General features: G+C 62.5%; 1 protein-coding gene across 1 annotated transcript; it reads right to left on the bottom strand.

Moving 5' to 3' along the window:
- Positions 1-154: 154 nt before the first annotated feature.
- Positions 155-22,373, bottom strand: ATP6V1B1 (ATPase H+ transporting V1 subunit B1). Its single transcript, XM_055700604.1, is given in 15 exon segments — positions 155-489; positions 590-653; positions 655-720; positions 1,178-1,280; positions 1,510-1,594; positions 2,081-2,231; positions 2,671-2,794; positions 3,701-3,798; positions 3,986-4,087; positions 4,991-5,130; positions 5,500-5,577; positions 7,605-7,698; positions 9,046-9,144; positions 10,739-10,794; positions 22,301-22,373. Coding segments are annotated over 15 exon segments (1,500 nt in total). The 3' UTR covers positions 155-322.
- Between the last annotated feature and the right edge of the window lie 546 nt (positions 22,374-22,919).

The raw sequence follows: 22,919 nt of genomic DNA, 5'->3' as shown, positions 1-22,919 counted from the left end.
CTACCAGGCGTGGAGCTCTGCCCACACCAGGCTGCCTGCCTGGGCTGGGCAGGGAGTGCTGCTCCCACAGGGAGGGTGGGAAGGGACCAGGGGTGGGAAGGAGACAGCCACGGTGGGAAGTGCAACAGCACATCGAAGTTTTGGTGACCACGCTGGTTTTATTGAGCAAGGAGAGAAGGTTTCTGACCGCTTTGGGATGCTGGTGCCAAGGACCCACAGCCCTCTGCACCTGCTCAGCAGCCCCACAGGAGGGACCTGTGGATGGTTTCAGGGACACAGGGCTGCTCCCCAGAGCTGACCAGCTCAGCCCAGAGCTCAGGGGTTAGAGGGCCGTGCTGGCTGGCCCCTGGCCCGGTGCTTTGGCATCACGCGGGTAGTACTCGGCCAGGATGCTCTCAGGGATGCGCTTGAGCAACTGCTTGGGGAAGATGCGCAGCAGCTGCCAACCGATATCCAGGGACTCAAAGATGGTCCGGTTCTCGTAGGGACTGGGAAGAGAAGCAGGCAGGAGCAAGGACATGCTGGGGGGTCTGGTCCAACCCCCAAACCACCGCTCGGCTGGGGGCTGGGGTCCAGCCACCCGCCTCACCCTGGGTGATGAATTGCTTCTCGAACTTCTGCAGGAACTCCAGGTAAAGCAAGTCATCGGGCGAGGAGCGCCTCTTCCCCCACCACCGCCTTCATCGCCTGCACATCCCTCCCGATGGCGTAGCAGGCGTACTGTGGGACAGACAGGGCAGCAGGACAGACACTGTGCAACCTACCGGGCAGGCAAAGCACGGGCAGCAGCACAGCCTCTCCCCTGACCAGCTCCAGGAGCAGCATACATATAATTGTATATGTGTATATATATTATAGGCAACAATATATGTTGCATGGAAAACAATCCAGCTTGCTGTCAGCCTGGGTTTCTTGCAGCAGGACAAGCTACGGCTCCAGCTGTGCTCTGGGGCTTTGCATCCCCTGGATTTTCCACTTCCAAGGGTAAAGCATCCCACCCCCTTACCTAAACTCTCCCTTATGTCAAGGAGATGACAGGAATAAGTGCTCATATCTGTCATGGCCAAAAGCACCACAATCTCAGCCCCAGGCAGGAGCAGGAGGGCTCTGGAGGGACAGATGATTCCATTTCCCACACTGCACATCACGGTTCCCCACCCCGCAGCCCAGCCCTTACCAGCTGGTTGGACACATCCCCGTGGTCCTTCCTGGTCATGCCCTCCCCAATGGCCGACTTCATCAGGCGGGAGAGGGAGGGCAGTACATTGATGGGGGGGGTAGATCTGCAGGAAGAGGGGGACCCACACACACATTTGCCCACTGCCAGCACTGCTGGGTATTGGCAAGGGGACTGCTGCCCCCACTTCGGACTCCCCCCTGCCCTTGGCACCCCCATCCTGGTGCTCTCAGGTGGTTTCCAGCCCCATCCAATGCCGGGGAGGGGGACAGTGGTGCCAGATCCAACCCCACTCCGCCACAGCACAGAGCCAGGCAGGGGCACGGGAACGAACCTGCCTGTTGTGGAGCTGCCGGTCAACGTAGATCTGCCCCTCAGTGATGAAGCCCGTCAGGTCGGGGATAGGGTGGGTGATGTCTAAGGGGAGGCAGGATGGTGTGAGCCCCAGAAGCAGGTCTGGCTGTTCAGCCGGGCAGGGGACATGGCTGTGCCCCACGCTGGGGCTGAGCGGCGCAGCGTGGCCCCAGGGAAGCTGCACCAGCCTGTGGTTGTGAGCAAGAGCCAGTTCCCCCCATTGCCAGGCAGAGACCCACCTGGTTTAGGCTTGCATGTGTGTGCACCCCTATGCCCATGCCTACGCATCCCCCTCCTCCACACCCCTCAAGTGTGAGCCCCCCAGCTACACCCTTTGGCTGAAACCCAGCGCTCTGCTCCAGCTGGGGGGCCAGAGGGACAACTTGGGGGGGGGTGTGTGTGGAAATAACCGTAAATCATCCCAGCAAGCTTTGCTACCCTGACAGATCCTACAATCTCCCCCAGAATGTGGTAAAACAGAACAATTTGGGATTTCCCAGCCCTGTGGCTTCCCAAGGCCACGTGCCGTGTCCCCCCCGGGCTGCTGACCATCGTTGGGCATGGTCAGGATGGGGATCTGCGTGATGGAGCCATTCCTGCCCTCCACGCGCCCAGCCCGCTCGTAGATGGTGGCCAGGTCGGTGTACATGTAGCCAGGGAAGCCGCGGCGGCCGGGCACCTCCTCCCTGGCTGCTGACACCTGCGGGGCAGGGGAGCTGCCATTAGTGCTGGGGGGGCTCAAGCACCCCAGGCACCCCCAGCACCTCAGGCATCCCAAGTGGCCCAAGTATCCTGGACACCCCAGGTGTCCTGGGCACCCTGAGCACCCCAAGGCATCCCCAGCACCCCGAGCATACCAGACACCCCAAGCATTCTGAGCACTCCTCAGCACCCCAAACACCCCAAGCATCCCAGGCACCCTGAGCACCCCAAGCATCCGAAACACTGCAAGTACCCTGGAAGCCCAGGCATCCTGAGCACCCTGGGTACCCCCAGCACCCCAAGCACCCTGGAACCCCCAGCACCCTAAGCATCCCAAACACCCCAAGCATCCCGGGCAGCCCAAGTGGGCAGTCCTCATCCCCTGCCACACAGGGAGGACACAGGGACTGGGGCGGATCCGGGGGACATGTGCTGACCTCCCGCAGGGCCTCGGCATAGGAGCTCATGTCTGTCAGGATCACCAGCACGTGTTTCTCGCACTGGTAGGCGAGGAACTCAGCAGTGGTCAGGGCCAGGCGGGGTGTTATGATCCGCTCAATGCTGCAAGGGAGACAGCGTGGGCACCCCCAGATCCCAATTCCACCCTGGCAGAGCATCCTCAGAGCCCGGCAGGCTGCAGCATGTTGGCAAGGATGCCCAGAGGAGGGACCCCAGCTCTCGGGGTCCCTGAGCTGGGACCAGGCAATGGCCATGGAGGAGGAGGAGGGAGGCACCCACTGCCCACCCAGGCATCGGCTCCCAGCCACTGCAGGAAAGCATGGGGACCAAACACTGGCTGGGTTCAGTGCCAGCTGCCCCTCCCATCCTGTGTGCACCCCCCTGTACTCCCCAGTGCCCCGCGCTGAGCTGCACTGGAGGCTGCTCCCCATCCCATCACAGCGGCAGTTTTGGGGGTGCCAGGAGGGCACAGGGAGGAGCCCAAGGGACTCAGCACCGTGCAAGATGTGCCACACACACACACTTCTGCAGCCCCTCTCTGCTACTCAGTGCAGAGCTTGCAGCACCCAGAAGCAGGGCTGACTGCTGGGGAGCAGAGGGACCCGCAGCCTCTGGGGGTCCCACACACAGCAGGACCCTAATGACCCCCAGCTGCACCCAGCACCAGGCTCTGCACCGTGATCCACCCGAGACGGATCAGGCCCTCAGTGGGGAGAGAGGAGAAGGGAGAAACGAGGAAGAGGAGAAAGGAGAAACGAGGAAGAGAAGAAAGGAGAAACGAGGAAGAGGAGAAAGGAGAAACGAAGAAGAGGAGAAAGGAGAAACGAAGAAGAGGAGAAAGGAGAAACGAAGAAGAGGAGAAAGGAGAAACGAAGAAGAGGAGAAAGGAGAAACGAAGAAGAGGAGAAAGGAGAAACGAAGAAGAGGAGAAAGGAGAAAGGAGAAACAGAGAGGAGAAAGGAGAAAAGGAGAGGAGAACTGCATGCCAGAGCCCCAAGGCTGACTCACGTGGGGTCATTGGCCAGGTTGAGGAAGAGGCACACATTCTCCATGGAGCCGTTCTCCTCAAAGTCCGACTTGAAGAAGCGAGCTGTCTCCATGTTCACCTGCCCAGGTGGGAGAGGCTGGTCAGCAAGAGCAGGGCAGCTTCATGCACAGGGAAACTGAGGCAGGCTTTGCCGTGGCAGCAACAGGGAGGCGGCAGCCAGGCTGCCTACATGTTCCATGCAGTCTGGGCTCCTCAGCAGGCTTTGCTGAGGTCGGCTGGGCTGTGCTGTCCCGGGACTAACTCACCCCCATGGCAGCGAAGACGATGGCAAAGTTGTCATCATGGTAGTCCATCACGTCCTTGGACTTCTTCACCAGCCCAGCCTGCCGGCAGATCTGTGCAGCAATCTGCAGCAGGACAGAGACAGGCGGGCAGCACAGGGCCAGTGCCCATAGCCAAGTCCCCCCACTGGAGGGGCCACGGCCCCCCTGGGACCAGGATACAGCCCCACAGCAGCAAAGGGCAGGGGACAGAGATAGGACGAATAGAAACCAGCGGAGAAGAGGTCATCCCTGGAGAGGCATCAGCACCCCCAGCTGCCCACCCAGCCCCACAGGTCAAGGGGGAGTGGGGTCCAGCCCCCCCACCCCAAGCCAGCCGTGCCCCCTTGCCATGGCACCGTGCCCATTGTGCCGGGCCCTGACTTGACCATGGTCACCCTCCTGTGTCACTCCCGATCTGTCAGGGATGGTTTTCCACCCCATCGCACCACTGTCTGTGTTGAGGGGGTCAGGGCAGCACTGCCCACCCACCACGCTGGTGCGCCTATGGATCAGGCTGGTTATCTCCACTGCCTCCTGCCCTGCCTGCCCCTGGTACAGCCATGCTTGTGGGGCCACGAGATGATGTGCAGCCCCCTGCCCCACTGGCTCAGGCACCCCACACCAGCCTGGATCAGCTCTGCCTTGCCGCCAGTGCAGCTCTTGTCACGCCAGGGTTTGCTTTACCCCTCGCTGTGCAGATGGGGAAACTGAGGCACAAGATAACGTGAGCTTCCCTTCTCCCGCATGCACCAGCCCATCACCCTGCATGGCTGGGGGCACTCAGGGAACACAACAGCCACCACAAAAGGTGGGTCTGGCCCCGTCACGGCAAGCAGAGAACCAGAGCACAGTGGGGAGAGGAGTTAAAACACAGAAGACAGGCTCCAGCCCTCCCAAATCCCCCCACACTGCCTCCTTCATCCTCATCCTCATCCTCCACCTGCTGCCAGGGCTGCATCAGCAGCTTAGCACCCCGTGAGGACCCACCTCATTGTGGGGGAGCCCGGCAGCAGAGAAGATGGGGATCTTCTGGCCCCGGGCGATGCTGTTCATCACATCGATGGGCGAGATCCCAGTCTGGATCATCTCCTCAGGGTAGATGCGGCCATGGGGGTTGATGGGCTGGCCTGGAGCAGGAAATTAGGCACCCACAGGGTACCCCAAAATGGGGGAATCGCCCCGGTTGGTGCCAAAAATTAGGCATGAACTTCTGGAGATAAGGAAGGAGCAGGCTCTTGGAGCAGTGCGATCACCCAGCACCAGCCCTGGGGTGGGATGGGCTTACCAGCCACCACCCCTGCACCCATACCCCCACCCAGGGCACTCCAAGGGGCATGGATGGACCCCCCCTGAGAGTGGCATGGGGATGGCACCGTGGGGCTGCTCCAGCCATGAGGGCACAGTGTGATCCCCAGATCCAGACTGTCCCCAAGACCCTCATTGCCTGCAGCTGGTAAAAGAAGCTGGCAAAGCAACGCCGTGCCCAGAGCTGTCACCATTAATGTCCAAGAAGTCCTCGGCCATCACCGGGGGACCGCTGTCGATGGGTTTGGCAGAGCCGTTGAAGACCCGACCTGCAAGGAGAGAGCTTCAGAGGTCCCTGGCTGAAGGCACCAGCTGAGGGGGGACACCCAGCCCTGCGAGCGGGCAGCTGCCTGCTCCGTGGCTGCAGGGCAGGGTTTCCATCCGGCTCCCGGTGCCCTGTGCTGCTGCAGGCAGTGCTGGGACAGTCAGCAGTGCTTCCGAGACCGAAGGTCTGCTGAAGTCTTCCTGCAAGCCCCCCATAGCGTGCAGGGGCACCTGGGGGCTATCCTGCCCCTCCTGAGTACCCCCAGCTGTGGGGAAACCTGGGAAATGGAGGGCACGGAGGGCACCTATGGGTGCCACAGGACATCCCAGCTGCCTGGGGTGCCCCAGAGGGGACGTGGGTGCTGGGTGGCTGTGGCTGAGGAGCAGAGGACTTTGCACCTGGGGTGGCTGCAGGCATCCCCAGTCCCTGTGCCAGGGGACAAGGTGTGCCCACATCACTGCTTGGGGCAGGCAGGGACCATGTCACCCAAGGGCTGGGTGACACCACAGCAAGATGCCAGCACACAGAGCCACATCCCCAGAGACCTCCCCATGCCATCCAAGCCTCCATCACCTCCCCCATGGGGTTCCCGGGTCCCGTGAAGGTGGGATGACACCAAGACCCCCCCCCATACCAGCCCTGGGGAGGGGGTACAAGGCTCCCGGAGAGCTGCTGAGCTCGTGCTCAGCCTCATCGACCAGCTCCGAGCTGCAGGATCGATAGCGGCAAAGGCGGTGTGCCAGCTCCGCGGCCCCCCCCGGCACCCCCGCCCGCTGCTGCCACCCCCATGGGACTTTCTCGAGGTCCCCACGGGCCGGGGAAGCATCGCCGTGTCAGAGCAGATCAAGCTGACGGCGGGGCCGGGGCGCGGAGGCACAGAGCATGAAAGGTCAGTAACCTTGGTGCTCGCTGGGCACCCACATCTTGCCGGCGTGCAGCCACTGAACTCAGCGCCGCGACACAAAGCAGGGCAGAGGGGAGGGAAGGGGTGATGCAGCCGAGCACCTGGGAGACCCCCAGATGAACCCCCCCCCGAGACAGGGCGGGAAGGCTCGGAGGGACAAGCGGGGCCAGCTTGGGATGGACTCCGCGTACCTCTGCCCACCCCTAGCCCCTCCTGGGGGGGCTCAGGGATGGATCCCGTGTGGGGACAGGGGGACCCCGCCTGGGGAAGGAGCAGGGGCCTCCCTCCCCGCTGCCGGGGAGCCGGGACCTGTCCGGCCGTCACCGTGCGCTGCCGTACCGTGCTCGACACCCGCCCGCTCCCAGCCAGGCTGCCCTTTCCGCTGCCCTTTGCAGGCAGGGCTCTGGCCGGGCTCTGCGCTGCCGGCAGAGATGGGAAGGAGATTGCAGGAGACACTCGGCTCCCAACCGGGGAGCGACGCCGTGCGTCAGCCCACATCCCTCTGTCGGGACCCTGAGTGACCGCTGTCACCGGCTGCAACCCCTGCGAGTCCCCGGGGCTGCTTTGGGGGCTGCAGAATCCCTCAGGATCTGGGGAGGGGGATCAAGGCCCTGCGGCTGAACTTGAACGGCCCCAGGGGAGTCTGCTTGGGGCCGGGGGGGTCTGCCAGCACCCAGCTCTGCCCAGGTGGATGACCCTGTGGGGACAGGGGTGGCAGGTCCCCTTTTTGTGCTCACACCTGGGCAGATCTCAGGGCTCAGCAGAGACTGGGAAGATGCTGCTCTCCTAAAGCCAAGGTAATGGGAGTCCTAACGGCATGACCATGGGCAAAAATCTGCCTCTCCTCACCCGGGAAATCTTCTTCCAGTGCAGCCCAAGCTTTTTCTCCTGGGATAACTGGGCAGAGTGGGCCCCGGGGGATGTTTTAGCCCTGTACAAGGGTCACCATCTCTCCACACTGGATGTGACTCTCCCAGGAGCAGAGAGCATGCCCAGGAATGTGCTCAGCCCCTAGGCAGCAGAGAGCTAAACTCCAAGACCCCCAGACTCCTCTGGCTGCCTGCACTTGGATACCCCACCATGCATGCACCGAGGTGTATGGGGGCTCAGCGGCTGGCTGGGCTTACCCAGCATGTCCTCAGAAACTGGGGTCCGGAGGATGTCCCCAGTAAACTCGCAGGAGGTCTTCTTGGCATCGATCCCAGATGTTCCTTCAAACACCTGTGGAGACCCCAGGGCAAGAGGCAGGTGGGTGGCAATTAGCTGGGATTAGCAGGCGCAGAGGGCCATGGGGCTCAGGGGCAGCAAGGCTCTCCATGGGGAGGTGATGTGATCTGCACTCACCCGAAAAACTCATCAGGGAGAGGTGATAAAAGAGGGTGAGAGACCCCAGGGTTAAGAAAACTCCCTGCTGAGGGGCTCTGGCGTGTGGGAGGCAGGGGAGGGGGGACCACACTCTTGTGAATGCAATGAGCACGGCAAGAAGGGCCTCGGGCAGGGAAACCCAAGGCATTTTGATCGGTATAATATTTGACACCATTTGTATTAATTAACCTCCAGATCGCTGCTTTAATTAGAGCCATGTGGCCCCTGGGAGAAGGGCAGGCTTGGGAATGCCAGGGGCAGACAGCTGGCGGGGATGCCAGCAGGCACGAGGGCAGGTGATGGCCGCAGGAGCTGGGTGTGTGCAGGTGCGTGCAGGTCAGCCCCCAGCAAAGCTGCTTCTGCAAAAGGCTCCTTTTTTCCTCTTGTTTTTCCTCCTGAGGCTGACTCCCTAATAGGATTAAAAGGGCGCTGCAGAGGTCCGGGCGGCATTAGAGGAGCGAAGTTTGGTGGCTTGCAGCTGTGCAGCCACCCCGGAGCCCTGGGCTGGCTGGTTGGGGGGGGACCTGGGTGGGAGAGGACCCCAGCTAATTGGGCAAGATAGCCCCAAACAGCCCCAGTGCTCACGGTGAAACCCCACTGCTTGGCTGCCCTGGTTTTGGGGGGCAGCACCCCAGGAACCCACTGCCGGTCCTGGTCCCGCAGGGGACTGGTGGCAGGAGGGTTGGGGGGGTCAGCACAAGGAGGTCAGTGGGGAAGATGTAGGGATAAGGGATGGGGGGTCCCATCATTGCGGCATCACCCAGGCAGGCTCTCCCTGGCACGGACACGGGGAGGGGAGCTGGGTGGGCAGCTCAAGCGAGGGGAGGATGGGCACAGCAGAACGGAGACCCAGCACAGGGTCGTGCCCACATCTGGCCCTAGCATCTTGCTGAAGTTGCACAGATGTCATCATTTTGCCTTTGGCACCCAGATACTCCTGCCCTGAGCAGGCACCAGCTCTATCGCCACTGGTGCCACTCCACCAGCCCCGGCACAGCTCCCTCCGCTCCAGCCAAAGGGCCATGGGCCAGCCAGGAGCTGCACAGCAGGACACTGCCTGTCCCAGGACACCAGAGAGCTGGGACAAGAGCCCAGCAAGGCTGTGCTGGCTGCAGCAGCCACGGCTGGAAGGAGGCAGACCCCTGAGCCATGCTGTCCCGGTGTGTCCCCCATCCCGCCACATCCCTGCCACGCTGGGCTCACCTGGACGATGGCTTTGGAGCCCATCACCTCCAGGACCTGCCCGCTGCGGCGGGTGCCGTTGGGCAGCATGAAGTTCACGATCTCAGCATACTGGGCAAACTGTAGGGACAGGGCTGGTGTGAGATGGGTGCAGGGGGCTCCTCTCCCTCCACTCCAGGCCACCCCTTGCAGACCCTGCCCACCAGCCCTGCCTGCCAGTGCTGCCTCAGTTTCCCCTGAAATGGTTGGGGTGTCCATGCTCTCTGCAGCCACCCAGCACTGGCAGGGGGGGATTCAGCGGCTGATGCCCCTGCCCCATCCCGGCGCGTGCTCCAGGCTGTGGCACTGCTCCATGCCTCAGTTTCCCCAACAGCCCCCTCCTGCCAGGGGTGCTTTCAGGCGCCCCCCAAGCCTGACAGCTAACAAACTCAACCCCCTCTCCATACCAGAAGCAGGCAGACCCATCACCTGCATAAAGCAGCATCTCTGAGAGCCTGCCAAAGCACATCCACAGCCCTGGGTAAACCCCCCGGAGTCGGTGGCATCTCTGAGGGACAAGGGCTGCAGCCCCCCCAAGGACACCAACCAACCTCCCCAGCCTTCCCACCCAGCTGGGACCCCCAGGGCAGATGGAGGGGACTTCTCAGCAGCCCCTTGGCTGAGGGATACGTCCTGCTCTGGGGACAATGTTCAAGGGGGCTCACTCCCTGAGCGTGCCTGCCCAGCACACCCTGTGCTCTCTTCCTCCTCCTCCTCCCTGCTCCCAGCTACTGGGGCTGGCTCCAGCTCTGTGAACTTTGGACTTTAATTCTTCTGTAAAGACCTTTGCATAAAGGACAACAAAGTGAAGGAAACACCCACCATGGTCATGCTCTTTAATTGAGCTTAATTTCCATCCTGCCAGGCTCGGTGTGGAAGGGGCCATAGAAATGAGCCACCAGCTAACAAAGCCCCTCGGAGGGTCCCAGCTGGCAAGGCCACGCAGCGATGCTGAGATGCCCAACACCCACCCAAGTGAGCACAGGCCCTGCTCCTGGAGCAGGGACAGGCAGGGTGCCACCAAGGTGACACCTGGTGCTGGGGACATGGGCTGAGACAGGGTTTGTGCGGTGGTCTCGCTCAGAGCAGGCTCCCCTATGGAGCCAGGGCTCAGGCAAGGGCACAGGGGACAGGAGCCAGAGCTCGGGCTGGGACACAGGGGACAGGAGCTGCACTAAAGCAGGGGCACAGGGGACAAGGGATGGGAGCCAGAGCTTGGGCAGAGGGACAGGGGACAAGGCACAGGAGCTGGAGCCCAGGCAGGGGGACAGCAGGTGCCTGGGTGCGGGGGGACACGGGGCAAGTGCAGGGTGCCCATGCAGAGCGCACACACACGGCCACCCGTGCGCTCACACGCGTCCCATGTCCGTGCACACGCCAGCACACACGCTTGCACGCCCACACACGTGTGCAGGCTGGCACACGGGCTCTGCTGCCGGCCGCGTCCAGAGGAGGGAGCTCGGAGCTGGCTGACGGACCCCAGAGAGGAGGGGACAGCCCAGGGGACAGGGGACAAGGGAGAGGGGACAGGGACACGCTCCCCCATTGCACCCTCCCCGCCCGGGACGGGGTCTGGCAGTCAGGCCCGGGCAGGGACAGCACGGTGGTCCCCGCACAGCCCAAAGTGACACTATCAAGGGGTCCCCTTGTCACCCATCGGCAGACGGGGTCCTACCTTCACATTGTCCAGCACCACCAGAGGCCCGTTGACCCCACACACCGTCTGGTAGGCTGTCAGGGGAAGGACACACCATCAGCCCCCGGAGAAGGGGATGCTCCCAGCATTGTCACCCCCAAACCGCGGGGGCTGGGGGGCCACAGCACCAGCAGGGCAGGTTCTGTTCCACCTCAGCACCATCCATTCCTGCTATCCCATCCCTTATCCTAGCTACAGACCAAGCAGCTGCTAAACTTGAGACCCAGAAGATCCATCCTGCAGGAAATGTCACTTTTACTAAAATAATTTTATTTCAGTTCATATAAAAAACTTAAGTAGAAAAAAATGTGCAGGAAGGAAGGACACAAAGCCAGGAGCGAGGCAGCAGCAGCCTGCCCCCACCAGCAAACTGAAAGACTTTCTGCAAGTCAACATTCTGCTTTTCCAAGCACAGTTTTTCCTTACACCAAGATTTTGCTTTTAAAAACCATAATAAAAAGCCCTTTTGTGGAAAATACATATTAACAAGTTGCAAGAGCCACATCCCACCCAGGCAGAGAGGGGCTTGGGGCCATTGGCAGCACAGATAGGGGCAGGCAGTTTCCACCCCAAAACTGGCCTGTCACTCCCTCCTTTTCCCACTATGGGAACCCCCTCATGCAGGGAGACCCTGGTGCCTCCCTCAGCCACCCAGACCGCAATAGACACCGGTTCGCACCCCGCGGCTGCCATCCTTCACCAAATGCTGCCTGTGGCACAGTGAAGGCAGGATTAGGTCTGTGCCCCTCCCCGTGCCGTTGCATGGCTGTGCTCCACAGTGGCTCCTGCCATTGTGCCAGTGGCTACACAGCAGCCAGCCTGGGGGCTGCATCGCCTTCATAAGGTCCCCCATGTGCCGGGCAGGGATGCCACAACCAGGGATGCCACCACAACCAGCAGGTTTTGGATCCAGGATGAGCAACGTCTCCCTGTCCCCCAGCTTCCCTGGCTCAACCCCCCCTCATCCAGCAGCACCAGGAGAGCTTCCCAACCTTCAGCAGCCCTATCCCAGTGGCACAGCAGCCCTGGCAAGGTGCTGGCCACTCCAGTAGCTCCTGCAGATCCCAGCTCCCTTCCCAGCAGGGCATCCCCATCTCCACCAGGCTTTTCCTCGTCCATCCCATGCCCACAGCAGCCTCCGCCCCGTTCCCTCCACCGCCCAGCCCCGTTGTTACAGCACAGCCCACACACCCTCCAAAACCCACGGGCACAGACAGCACCCCAGATGCTGTGCAACGGGCACAGCCCTGTCATCTCCCACTGCCCTTCCGCCAGCAGCACATCAGCAGAGCTGCCCCCCTCACCACAGTCACCTCTTGTCCCCAGGGGAGACCTGGGATGGACAACCCTAGCTGGATGCTGCTGGGCTGGAGGACAGACTTCCAGAGCCACCACCACTCAGGCAAGTTCCGAGCATCCTGCCTGGTCCTGCCAGCAGGGTGCAAAGTGGCACTGCCTGGGGTGCCAGCCTGGGACCCCACAGTTCAGGATGAGACCTCAGGGCACCAGGGACTGCGCTGCATTCAGCCAAGGAAACAAGGGTGCTGGGGATGCAATTTCTCCAAAGTGACTACAAAGACCCTGGGGATAACTGTAGGGCAGGGAAGCTCCTGGGATGTAAAGCCCAAGGATGACAAATAGGGATGAAGCCCAGCAAGAGGAGGCAGGTCCCCAGGGATGGGGAATGCAAGGGTTGGGAGCAGCTTCCCAGGCAATTGCAGGTCCCTGATCATTTTACCAATGTGTCAAATGCTGTAATGCCTGCCATGGCAGGGCCTTGCTTTGCTGACCCCACTGGGCCCTTTCATCCCCCTGCCCTCTCTTCTCACACCAAGTTCTCTGATTTGCTCATGATCCTAATCGGATTGGAGAGGCTGGGCCAGCTGGTGAGCTTGCCAGCCTCCCTCCCACCAGCTGCAGGGATGGGTGGTCCAGGGCAGTGGGATGCGGGTCCCTACACCGCAGCATCCTGGCTACCCTTCTGGTGATGCCAGCACCGGTGCTGGAGCCAGCCCTGCACATGTGTTAAGCAGCCAAGCCGGACCAGCCACAAGAACTTCATTTCTAGGGGTCAGGCCCTGTTTGCCGCTTGCTGGCTGCATCCCACATCTGGGAGCACCAATCCCGGGCCACCCCACAGCCCAGCGCAGGGCCACCCCCAGCAGCACAGCCAGGGAGGGCCCCAGCACTCAGCTTCCCTCGCCCAGCCCCTGGCCCGGTGCAGGTGCCAGTAATCCCTGCCATTTCTGCAATTAGAATCACAGCATGGTTTGGGTTGGAAAGGACCTTAAAGCCCACCCAATCCCCCCCCCCAGCCCAGGCTCCTCCAAGCCCCGTCCAGCCTGGCCTTGGACACTGCCAGGGATGGGGCATCCACAGCTGCTCTGGGCAGCCTGTGCCAGAGCCGCGCCACCCTCATGGCAAAGAATTTCTTCCTAAGATCTGATCTAAATCTATCCTCCTTCAGCTTAAAGCCATTCCCCCTTGTCCTATCCCTAGATGCCCTTGTAAAAAGCCCCCCTCCAGCTTTCTTGCAGCCCCTTTAGGCACTGGGAGGTGCCCTGAGGTCTCCCCACAGCCTTCCCTTCTCCAGGCTGAACCCCCCCAACTCTCCCAGCCTGTCCCCACAGCAGAGCTGCTCCAGCCTCTGACCATCCCCGTGGTCCCCTCTGGCCCTGCTCCAACAGCTCCACGTCTCTCCTGTGCTGAGGACCCCCGAGCTGGAGGCAGCGCTGCAGGGGGGGTCTCACCAGAGCAGGGCAGAGGGGCAGAGCCCCCTCCCTCGCCTGGCCAGCCACGCTGCAGGGGATGCAGCCCAGGGCACAGGTGGCTCTCTGGGCTGCGAGCACACAGTGCTGGGTCATGCCCAGCTTCTCATCCACCAGCACCTCTGGGTCCTTCTGAGTAGGGCTGCTCTCCATCCCTTCATCCCCAGCCTGCACAGATACCAGAGATGGCCTTAAGTCAGGTGCAGGACCTTACATTTGGCCTTGTTGAACCTCACGAGTTTCACATGGGCCCACTTCTCAAGCTAATTAGCTAATTAGCCTTCTTTCCGTTACCCAATTACACTCAGTTCCTGCTGTCCTCCATTCAGCAGCCTGGGGGGCTGGCACACCCAGAGCCGGCTCTCTGCCACCAACCTCCTCGGCTTTTGTCTCCTTTATTCCCAAAGTGACCATTCTGCCTTTTATTTCCCCTTCCAGCTCCTTCACAAAATATCCACCACCGCCTCTCCTGCTTCCCTTCCCTCGGGAGGTTTTGTTGGGCTCTTTTCTTCTCTCCCTGCATCTTCTCTGCAGCTCCAGCTGCTGGAGAGCCACCCACATGGGACAGGGCGACAGGGCTCATCCCTCTCTCCCAAGCATGGTGGTCTCTGACCCAGCCCTGATGGCTGCCAGCCCCCTCGGGACCCTCCTGGCTTCCCTTCCACTGCACCAGGCTGTCTCCTCCCACCAAGGGCATCGGACCCTCTGGCAGCACCACTTAGGCCACTGTGGCTGCGACACTGGATCGCTGGCAAAGCTCTCTGCCTATCTTCCCATCCATCCTTCCATCCATCCACCCATCCCCATCATTCCACTCATCCATCCTCCCATCTATCCACCCACCCACTCATTCAGCTCTGCATCCACCCACCTATCCAATCTACCTATCTTTAACTAACATATATGCATATATATTTGCCCTCCAGCCATCACGCAGGGAGGGAAGCGCTGTTCCTCTCATTTCCTCATGGGGAAACTGAGGCAGGGAAGGCTCCCCAGCCCAGACTCATGAGGGTCCCTGGCAGTGCAGGGTCTCAGCGCTGCCTTTCCGTCATGCTTCTCTCCAGCTACACCAGTCTGTTTGCAGAGGAGCTGCCCTCTGCTGTCACCGGCTCCCCTTCTTCCCCCACCATGACTTTGTTTTGGGAATGGGTTGTGGGGTGGTGGCAACATCACCAGCATCTCCAATACAGAGGGAGAAATGTAACCCAAGAGTCCAAGCTTGGCCACACAGCTCTGCAATGTCACCTCCGACTTCAGAGATGATGATCCAGGCTTGCTCTCAGTGGGCAGGGACCTCTGGAGATCTCCTGGTCCAAGCCCTGCCCAAGCAGGGTCACCTGGAGCTGCTCCCAGGGTCCCGTCCCAGGGGGATGAAGATCTCCAGAGCTGGAGGGTCCGCAGCTCCGGCAGCCTGGCCTGGTGCCTAGACATCTTCCCAGCCAAAAAGGGCTTTTTGGAGAGTGGGCCTCCAGGGGATGGACAGATGGACGGCCAGGCTTGGTCATGGAGAAATGAACAGGGGGGTGATAAAAAACATTGCTCCATGATTCCCTGTTCTTCACCATTTCCACTGAAAAGCCTATTAAAAAACTCAGAGGGGCTTCGCCTCGCCAGCCACCCGGGGGATTCCCTTTGGTTTGGCTTGCCTCTCTGTGCCAACAACACTGCAGCCCACGCTATGAAAAAATGAATCTCCTGCAAAGGATTTCTGTGCAAAGCATCCCACGTTCCACCAAGGAACGCACAGCTCCTGGCTTCACAAAGCAGGGAGCCCCAGGGCTTCGCCCCCAGCCCCTGCCTGCCCCAACCCAGCCATCCCCGGAAAAGCGGGTGCCGGTACCCGTGCCACCCTGCCTCGCACTTGTTGCATGGCTCCAGCCCCCTCACCCGTGCCCACCCCTGCAGTGCAAAAGGGCTCTATCACGATAGAGAAGGAAATCACGACAGTAACACCAAGTGACAGCCCACCAAAGGGGTCCAGGGCTAGGGGAACCGAAGAGGAGAAGGAGGCAGAGGAAGAGAGGGATGGGGAGGGACGGGGCAGAGGAGGGGGAGCCCCTGCTACCGGAAAGCACTAATTCAGATAATTAAGATGTTGAGCTGTTATGAACAAGCGGGGGGAGGAGCGGCGGGGTGGGTGGGCTGCGGCGGCCGGCCGGCTGCCGGGGGGCATGGCCGGGGAGAGGGGGGGGGGGGGAGGGCACGGGAGGCAGGGGGAGAGGGGCCAAGAGAAAAGAAAAGTCTTTCAACCTGGCCTTTCCACACCCCCAGCCCCAAATTCACAGCTCCTGTCAGATGCAATCTCTGTTAGCCCTGACACTCACGCACTACTAACCACCGTGGCGGCCGGAGGGGGGGAAGGGCCCCCGGTGACAAAGAGGACCCGACCCAACTACACCCGCCACTAATTGCTCCCCCTCACCGCCCTGCCCTCCCCAGCCCCCTGCCCCTGCCCGGGCATCGCTGCCGGCGCCCCCAGCCCCAGCACGCCTTAGGGCTCTGCTCCAAAGTGCACGGGGGGCTCGCTCCCGGCCTCCGTGGGGTGGTGGTCCCGGCACCCGCCGCGGCGAGGGGATGGATGCAGCCCTGCCCCGTCCTCCTCCAGCCCCGGCCGCGCAGAGGCTGGCAGAGAACTGCGCAAGGTTATTACCTTCTCACAAGCGATCGAGGCAGATTTTGGACAAATTTGCCTGGCAAACTCTGCCCGGCAATGGTTGTCTTGACCTCTGGGACTGGGTGTGCAAGGAGGGATGCTCATCCCTGTTCGCTGCCTGAGGGACTTTGCACATCCCCTACCCCAAATTACAGACCTGGGGTTTGCATGAGGCCACCAGCACCTCCAACACCCTCTCCCACCCCCAGACCCACATGTGGACTGAAGCACGGGATGGCACGGGCTGAAGGGGAACCAAGCTGGAGTAAAGATAGCAAACGGCACTGATAAACAGCCCAAAAATCCCCCAAATCCTCTCCCCTCTGGCCCAGAGCGAGGATGGGGATGAAAAGGTGTCTCAGCAGGTCCAGAGCCGGTCCAGAGCCACTACAGGGCATCAGGATGGGTCCCCAGCATCCCCCCAGCTCACACCTGGCAGGCACAGAGGGGGGGTCCCACCGTGTGGCCCCAGACCTGGCACCCCACAGCGACGGGCAGCAGACACCCTGCGGGGAAGAGGGGGCTGGGTGCGCACAGCACAAGGCATGGTGGCCATGGCTGCTCCCGATCAGGCTGGATGCATCCTGCATCCCTCCCTGGATGCTGCTCACCATTTCATCACACGCGTGCTTAATTTTTAACCCAAACACCAGCCCAGGCTGACACCTGAGGTGCTGCAGCCCAGCTTCCAGGATGGGGCAATAATACGGCCTCGAAGGTGACTTTGACCTCAAAATCCCGGCCAGCCCTGCCCAGCACCGGCACCAGCACTGCAGTGGTGACCCATCCTCCAGGCATGGCAGCATCACCCCAGACACCCCTCGCTGAGCCCCCCAAAAGCCCAGCATCAGCATTGCCCAGCAGCCTCATCCTGCACCGATGATAAGTGCGGCAGCCCGGAGCCGTCCTGGGACTTTTCCGACAATCCCTAAGTGACCGCTTTCCCCCTCCACAACCTGCCCATTGTGCCATGTGTCACTTTGTGCCGCGCTGTCAAACCCACCGGCCTGCCCCAGCCCGGCAGAGCCGGTGAAAAGCCCGGCGGGGGGTCACACTCTATGCCACTAATTAGGACCCGGCGGCCAAGGGTTCCCATACACACCTGCATGTCATGTGAGGAAAGGCAAAGAATGGCAGGGCCAGCCAAGCGTGAACCAAACAAGCCAACCCAAGGAAAAAAAAAAAGAAAAAAAAAAATTTGCTGGGCTTGCTGTCGCATTTTCTATCAGACAAAACAGAGCTGGGGGGGCGGGCGGTGAGGAGCAGGGCTGCTGAACCCCAGCCCCGGGCAGGAGATGCAGGCATCAGCTGGGCCGAAGGCTTTCAAGACGCTGAGGGGAGGAGATGGCCCCAAGGGGAAAGGAGAAGTGATGGAGACCAGAGCTGTGGGGCTGGGGGATCCTGCCACACCATGGGGCAGAGGATCCCACCCCTGTGGGATGGCCCATGGGGTGCTGGCGATGCTACTACTGGGGTGGGAGGATGGATGGCTCCTCCAGGCAGGGGCTGGAGGATGGGGAAGAGCCAGAACCCACCTGCCTAGGCTCGGCCAGCAGCAGGACACAGGCACGCAACGGCTGCAGCCCCCAGGAACCCGCCAGCCCCCTCACCAGCCCTATGGACTCACCGCAGCTGCCATCTCCTACAGCCATGCCAAGGACATGAGCCCAGCTCTGCTTCCCAGCAGTCCGGCAGCTCCAGCACAGAGGGCAAGGGGCTGCCGGCATCTTCTTGGGGTCATCCACAACCTTCCCATCTGCAGCACCAGGATGCCACAGTGGCAGTGCCAGGGAGGGTGAGCAGGGCAGAGCTGGATCGTTGTGAGATGGGAAAAAGGCTGTGGGAGCAGCAAGCCCAACTCTGCACCACCAGCAACCTCCCTCTGCCCAGGGACAAGGCAGTACAAAACAAATCCAGTTTCACTTAGGAAATGGGTATATGGGGCTCACATGTTCTGCAGGCTCCTCCACCTGCAGGTCCCCACAGGGCCAGGCTATATCCCCTGTGCGGTGCCCCTCCATGATGCCACTGTCCCTGCCCTCCCCGGCCCTTGCCATGCAGGCCTGGGCTCTGCTGCAGCTGCTGGGGCTCCCAGGAACCCTCCGCAAGGCTCTCAGGGAGATAAATTTGGGCTCCTCCACTGAGTCTCTGCCACGCCGTGGTTCAGGGTTGCTCTCCCAGCGAGCAACCTCGGGTCTGAAACTGAATTCAAATTGCTGGGCAAGGCAGGGAATATTAAGGGCAGATAAACCAAAGAGATCAGATAATTTAATTCTCCTCCATCCTGTGTTTTGGTGCTGAGCCCTATGAGCCCCTCGCTCCCCCCTGAGCGCCCCACAGCTCCCACACGGAGGCTGGGGGCACCTGGGCTGGCAGCACAGCCTGATGTGGCCCTGTGAGGCTCAGCACCCAGCCCCTGCCCACCAGCAGCCCCCATGGAGAGATGTGTTGGGGTGCCCAGGGCTTGGGGATCTCCTTGATTCCTCCTCTCCTGCTTCCCGTGTCCCCAGCGGGCAATGCCATGTCCCAAACCCCACCAACCACAGCTTCCAAAGGCACCGTCCCCTGCCTGGGGCAGCCCAGGGCTAGCACCACGCCTGGACCCAGTGCAGAGTCCCAGCAGGAGATGAGTCTAACAGGGCTGGTTGGAACATGGCACAGGAGAAGCCAAGATGTGTCCTACCAAAATCCCCTTGCCAGGCTGCAATCACATGGCACAGCTGTTGTGTCACTGGGCTTGCTGCCAGCAAGATTTCTCCATCCATCCATCCACCCAAACATCCACACATCCATCTATCCATGTGTCCATCCATCCAAACACCCAAATGTCCACCCACCCATCCAAACATCCACACATCCGTCCATCCATCCATCCATCCATGTGTCCATCCATCCACCCATCCATCCATCCAAGCATCCCCTTGCAGACCAGCCCTCCAGCTGCTCCCAGCCCATGCCTGCCACTTTCAAAGTGCACCATGGGGCAGGGCGTGGGGCACCCCACTCTGCAGAAGCAGCCCCAAGCCCACGTGTGGGCAGCGGCCCTGAGTCCACGTGCGGGCAGCAGCATGGCTCGCTGCATTGTTTTTTGTAAAGATGGGTCAAGCCAAAGGCCAGGAGGTGATAAGTGCTTCTTCCACTCGCTTGTGCTAATGGATTCGCAGCACGGGGAAGCAGCTGCTAATACCTCCTCTGCCTCTCAGGAGAGCTGGCCCCAGCAGAGCAGTGTAGGCAGCGCTCTGCCTACTCCTGCCAGCCAGCCCTGCCTGCCCACGGCTCGGCTCAGCCCCCCGGGTCGCCCCAGTGCTGGGTGCTGGGCTGTGGGTCACGGTGCTGGGCTGGAGCTGGAGCTTGTTGTAGCTGCTGCCATGCCCAGTGCCATGCCAGGACCCCATATCAGGGCCCCGCGCTGGGACCCCAGGCACCCTGGGCCGCTGAGCACCCAGTGATGGGGCTGGGGACAGGCTATGGCATTGCCGTGGGGCACACAGGGTGAGGAGCCGGAGCAGCAGCACACACCAGGGCCCTCCCTGGCACGGGGCAGTGTTCGATATACATCCCCAAGACCGCTCCAAACGTCACCCCCAGGTACCCCCCGCAGCTCTCCCACATTGGTGGGGTCCCTTCTCCTGGCTCCCACCCTCACCTTCACCTTGCAGTGCATTTTTGGGGCAGCCTCAGGGGCCCACTCCCATGCCCCCCGGTGCGTGGGGCTGCAGAGCATCACCTTGTTACAGCCCTCACACACACGTCTCCCACCTCTGACATACAGTGGGGACAGGACAGCCCAGGCAGGACTTTGTCCCAGCCTGGATGTGGCTGCTGGGGGTCTGGCTCTGCACAGCCAGCTTGGCAAAGCTGACCCTGCCCATACAGCTCCTGGAGCCCAGCGACAGGGGGGCAAAGCACGGCGGCCAGGGTCATGGCAGGCACTTTTTGCCTTGAAAAATGAAAATGGGCATTTTTGCCTTGAAAAGCCAGGACGGGCACAGGGGCCACGTGCCAGGCTCCGCATGCGGGATGCCAGGCTGACAGCTGCAGGGAGGGGAGAGCCCATGGAGACCCCACAGGAGCCTGGCCACACGCTGCGCCCTGTGGGGACGATGACCCACCATCCCGCGGGTGCCAGCCCTCGGTCCCTGTCCCCTCCTGGCTGGGGCAGAGAGGCCGTACCACTGTGGAGCAGCTCGTGGGGGGCTGCTCTGTGGGGGCTTCGCTCCGGGCAGGTGATGGGGGCGGCTGCTCTCCCAGCCCAGCAAACCTCCCACGGGCGCACCGAGAAGCGGCTGCAGCAGCGAGAGCCTGTGCGCTGAGCCTGCACGGGGGTAGGACCTGCCCCTCGTGCGACAAAAACCAGCCTTGGCTGCTTGTCCTCCCCCTGCCCCCCTCCCCCCAGTGCCCCTCCTGCGGCCAAGGGCTGCCTGTCACCCAGTGCAAACTGGACAGAAGTCACCCATGGGTGGCTGCTCCCAGCGCCCTGTTGACAGCAAACACGGGCAGGTAGCCGGGCAGAGCCGGCTGCACTCAGCCGTGCCGGGGGGGGGGCAGCCGGGACCGTGCCAGCCCGGAGCCACCCGGTTTGGGACCAGGGAGGTGACAGCAAAGCTCCCTGCAGCCATCCTGAGACGGGAGTGAAGGCGCAAAGGTCAAAGCAAACGTCCTTGATGCCTCAGAGCCTGCTGGGCTCCGGGGCAGGGCGCTGGGGGGGCAGTCATGCCCCACCCCCAAGATGTGGGGCTGGTGGGCTCGATGAGGTCGGGCTGGGCTGGGGGGTGCAGCCTGTGGGGGTGGGCTGAGGGTGCCAGCAGCCCAGTGCTGCCCACAGGACCCCTGCACCACTGCGAGTGGGGCATGCAGGGACAGATAGAGCTGCCAGCACCCACGGGTGCTGCGCAGGGGACACCTGCACGGCACAGCACCAGCCCTGGCAGTACAAACACACGGACATCACCGTGACGGACGTGGCCGGCCTCAGGCTCCACCACACGAGTGGGCTGGGAGGCCACAGCAAACATGGCTTTCGGCAAGCACCTCCCTGGCAAGCCCGGGTCCCCTGGCGCCTCGTCATGCCCCCCACTCCCCCCACACGTGGCTGACCCCGGGGGCACTCACACCTGCAGACAGGAGCATTGCACCGTTTTGGGGGGGTAGAGGGGGCCACCAGGGCAGTGGACACCCAGAGAGGACACGGAGCAGCAGCTGGGTGGGTGGGGAGAACGTTGATCCCATTTACCCCCCGCTGCAGTAGGTCAGGATGGGCTCCATTGCCCGGTGCCCCGCAGCACCACTGTGGGATCGGCCGCAGCCCACCGCACACCCCGCAGCTCTCAGGGGGTCTGCAACACCTTTGCCAGCCCCCGCAGCTGCAGACCCCAGGATGGGTGACAACCCCCCGACAGCCCCTGTGCCCCTCCTGAGACCCACATGGCCCCTGTGCTCCCTCCTGCTCCTGGCAGCAAAGGCAGGACCCCTGCCTGCAAGTAGGGGCCATAGAGGGCCACCAGAGCCAGGGTCCCTGCCTGCTCCACTGCCACCCATCTGTCCCTGCCACCCTTGCCTGCCCCATGGCCACCCATCTGTCTCTGCCTGCCCGAGTGCCACCCACCCATCCCTGCCACCCCTGCTTGCCCCACTGCCAGCACCCATCCCTGCCTGCTCCACTGCCAGCCACCCATCCCTGCCTGTCCCACTGCCACCACCTGTCCCTGCCTGCCCCAGTGTCACCACCTGCCCCTGCCTGCCCCACTGCCACCCATCAATCCCTGCCATCCCTTCCTGCCCCAGTATCACCCACCTGTCCCTGCCTGCCCAACTGCCACCACCTGTTCCTGCCTGCCCCAGTGTCACCCACCAGTCTCTGCCACCCCTGCCTGCCCCACTGCCACCCGCCCATCCCTGCCACCCCTGACTGCCCCAGCGTCGCCCACCTGTCCCTGCCTGCCCAACTGCCACCACCTGTCCCTATCTGCCCCCCTGCCACCTCTCCCTGCCTGTCCCACCGCCACCACCCGCCCCCACCACACCACCGCACCCAGTGCGCCTCCCCGGCTCGGAAGCAAAGGGACGCCGCGCCCCCCCGTGCCGCCCCCCCGTGCCCCCCCAGCCCCCCGCACTCACTCAGCCGGGGGCTGCCGCTGGGGCGGCGGGCGAGGGCCAGGACGTGCTGGCGGGCGGCGGCCGGGGCGGCCATGGCCGGGGTGCAGCGGGACGGCGCGGGGCGGGCGGCGGCGGCACGCGCTTTGTACCCCCGGCCCGGCCCGGCCCCGCCCGCGCCCCGTGCGCCGTGACCGGCCCGCGGCGGCCGGGCCCCCAGCCCCGCACCCGGGCGCCGGGCGGGCGGGGGCGGGGAAAGGGCGGCTGAGAGCGGTGGGCACGGGGCGGGGGGGCGGAACGGAGTGGGAAGGGGTGGGGGCGGGTGGGAATGGGAATGGGAATGGGAATGGAGATGGGGTGAGATGGGGGTGCGGGTGGGACAGGGTGGGAATGGGAATGGGAATGGGAATGGGAATGGAGATGGGGTGAGATGGGGGTGCGGGTGGGACAGGGTGGGAATGGGAATGGGAATGGGAATGGGAATGGAGATGGGGTGAGATGGGGGTGCGGGTGGGACAGGGTGGGAATGGGAATGGGAATGGGGATGCGATGAGATGGGGATGGGAATGGAGAGGGGGGTGGGATGGGGTGGAGCGGGAATGGGAATAGGATGGGGATGGGATGGAATGGAGATGGGGACAGG

This window comes from Falco cherrug, chromosome 1 (genome assembly GCF_023634085.1).
Source record: "Falco cherrug isolate bFalChe1 chromosome 1, bFalChe1.pri, whole genome shotgun sequence".
NCBI classification, from domain to species: domain Eukaryota; kingdom Metazoa; phylum Chordata; class Aves; order Falconiformes; family Falconidae; genus Falco; species Falco cherrug.
Note: the sequence above shows the minus strand (reverse complement) of the source record. Positions and strands in the feature narration are given on the sequence as shown.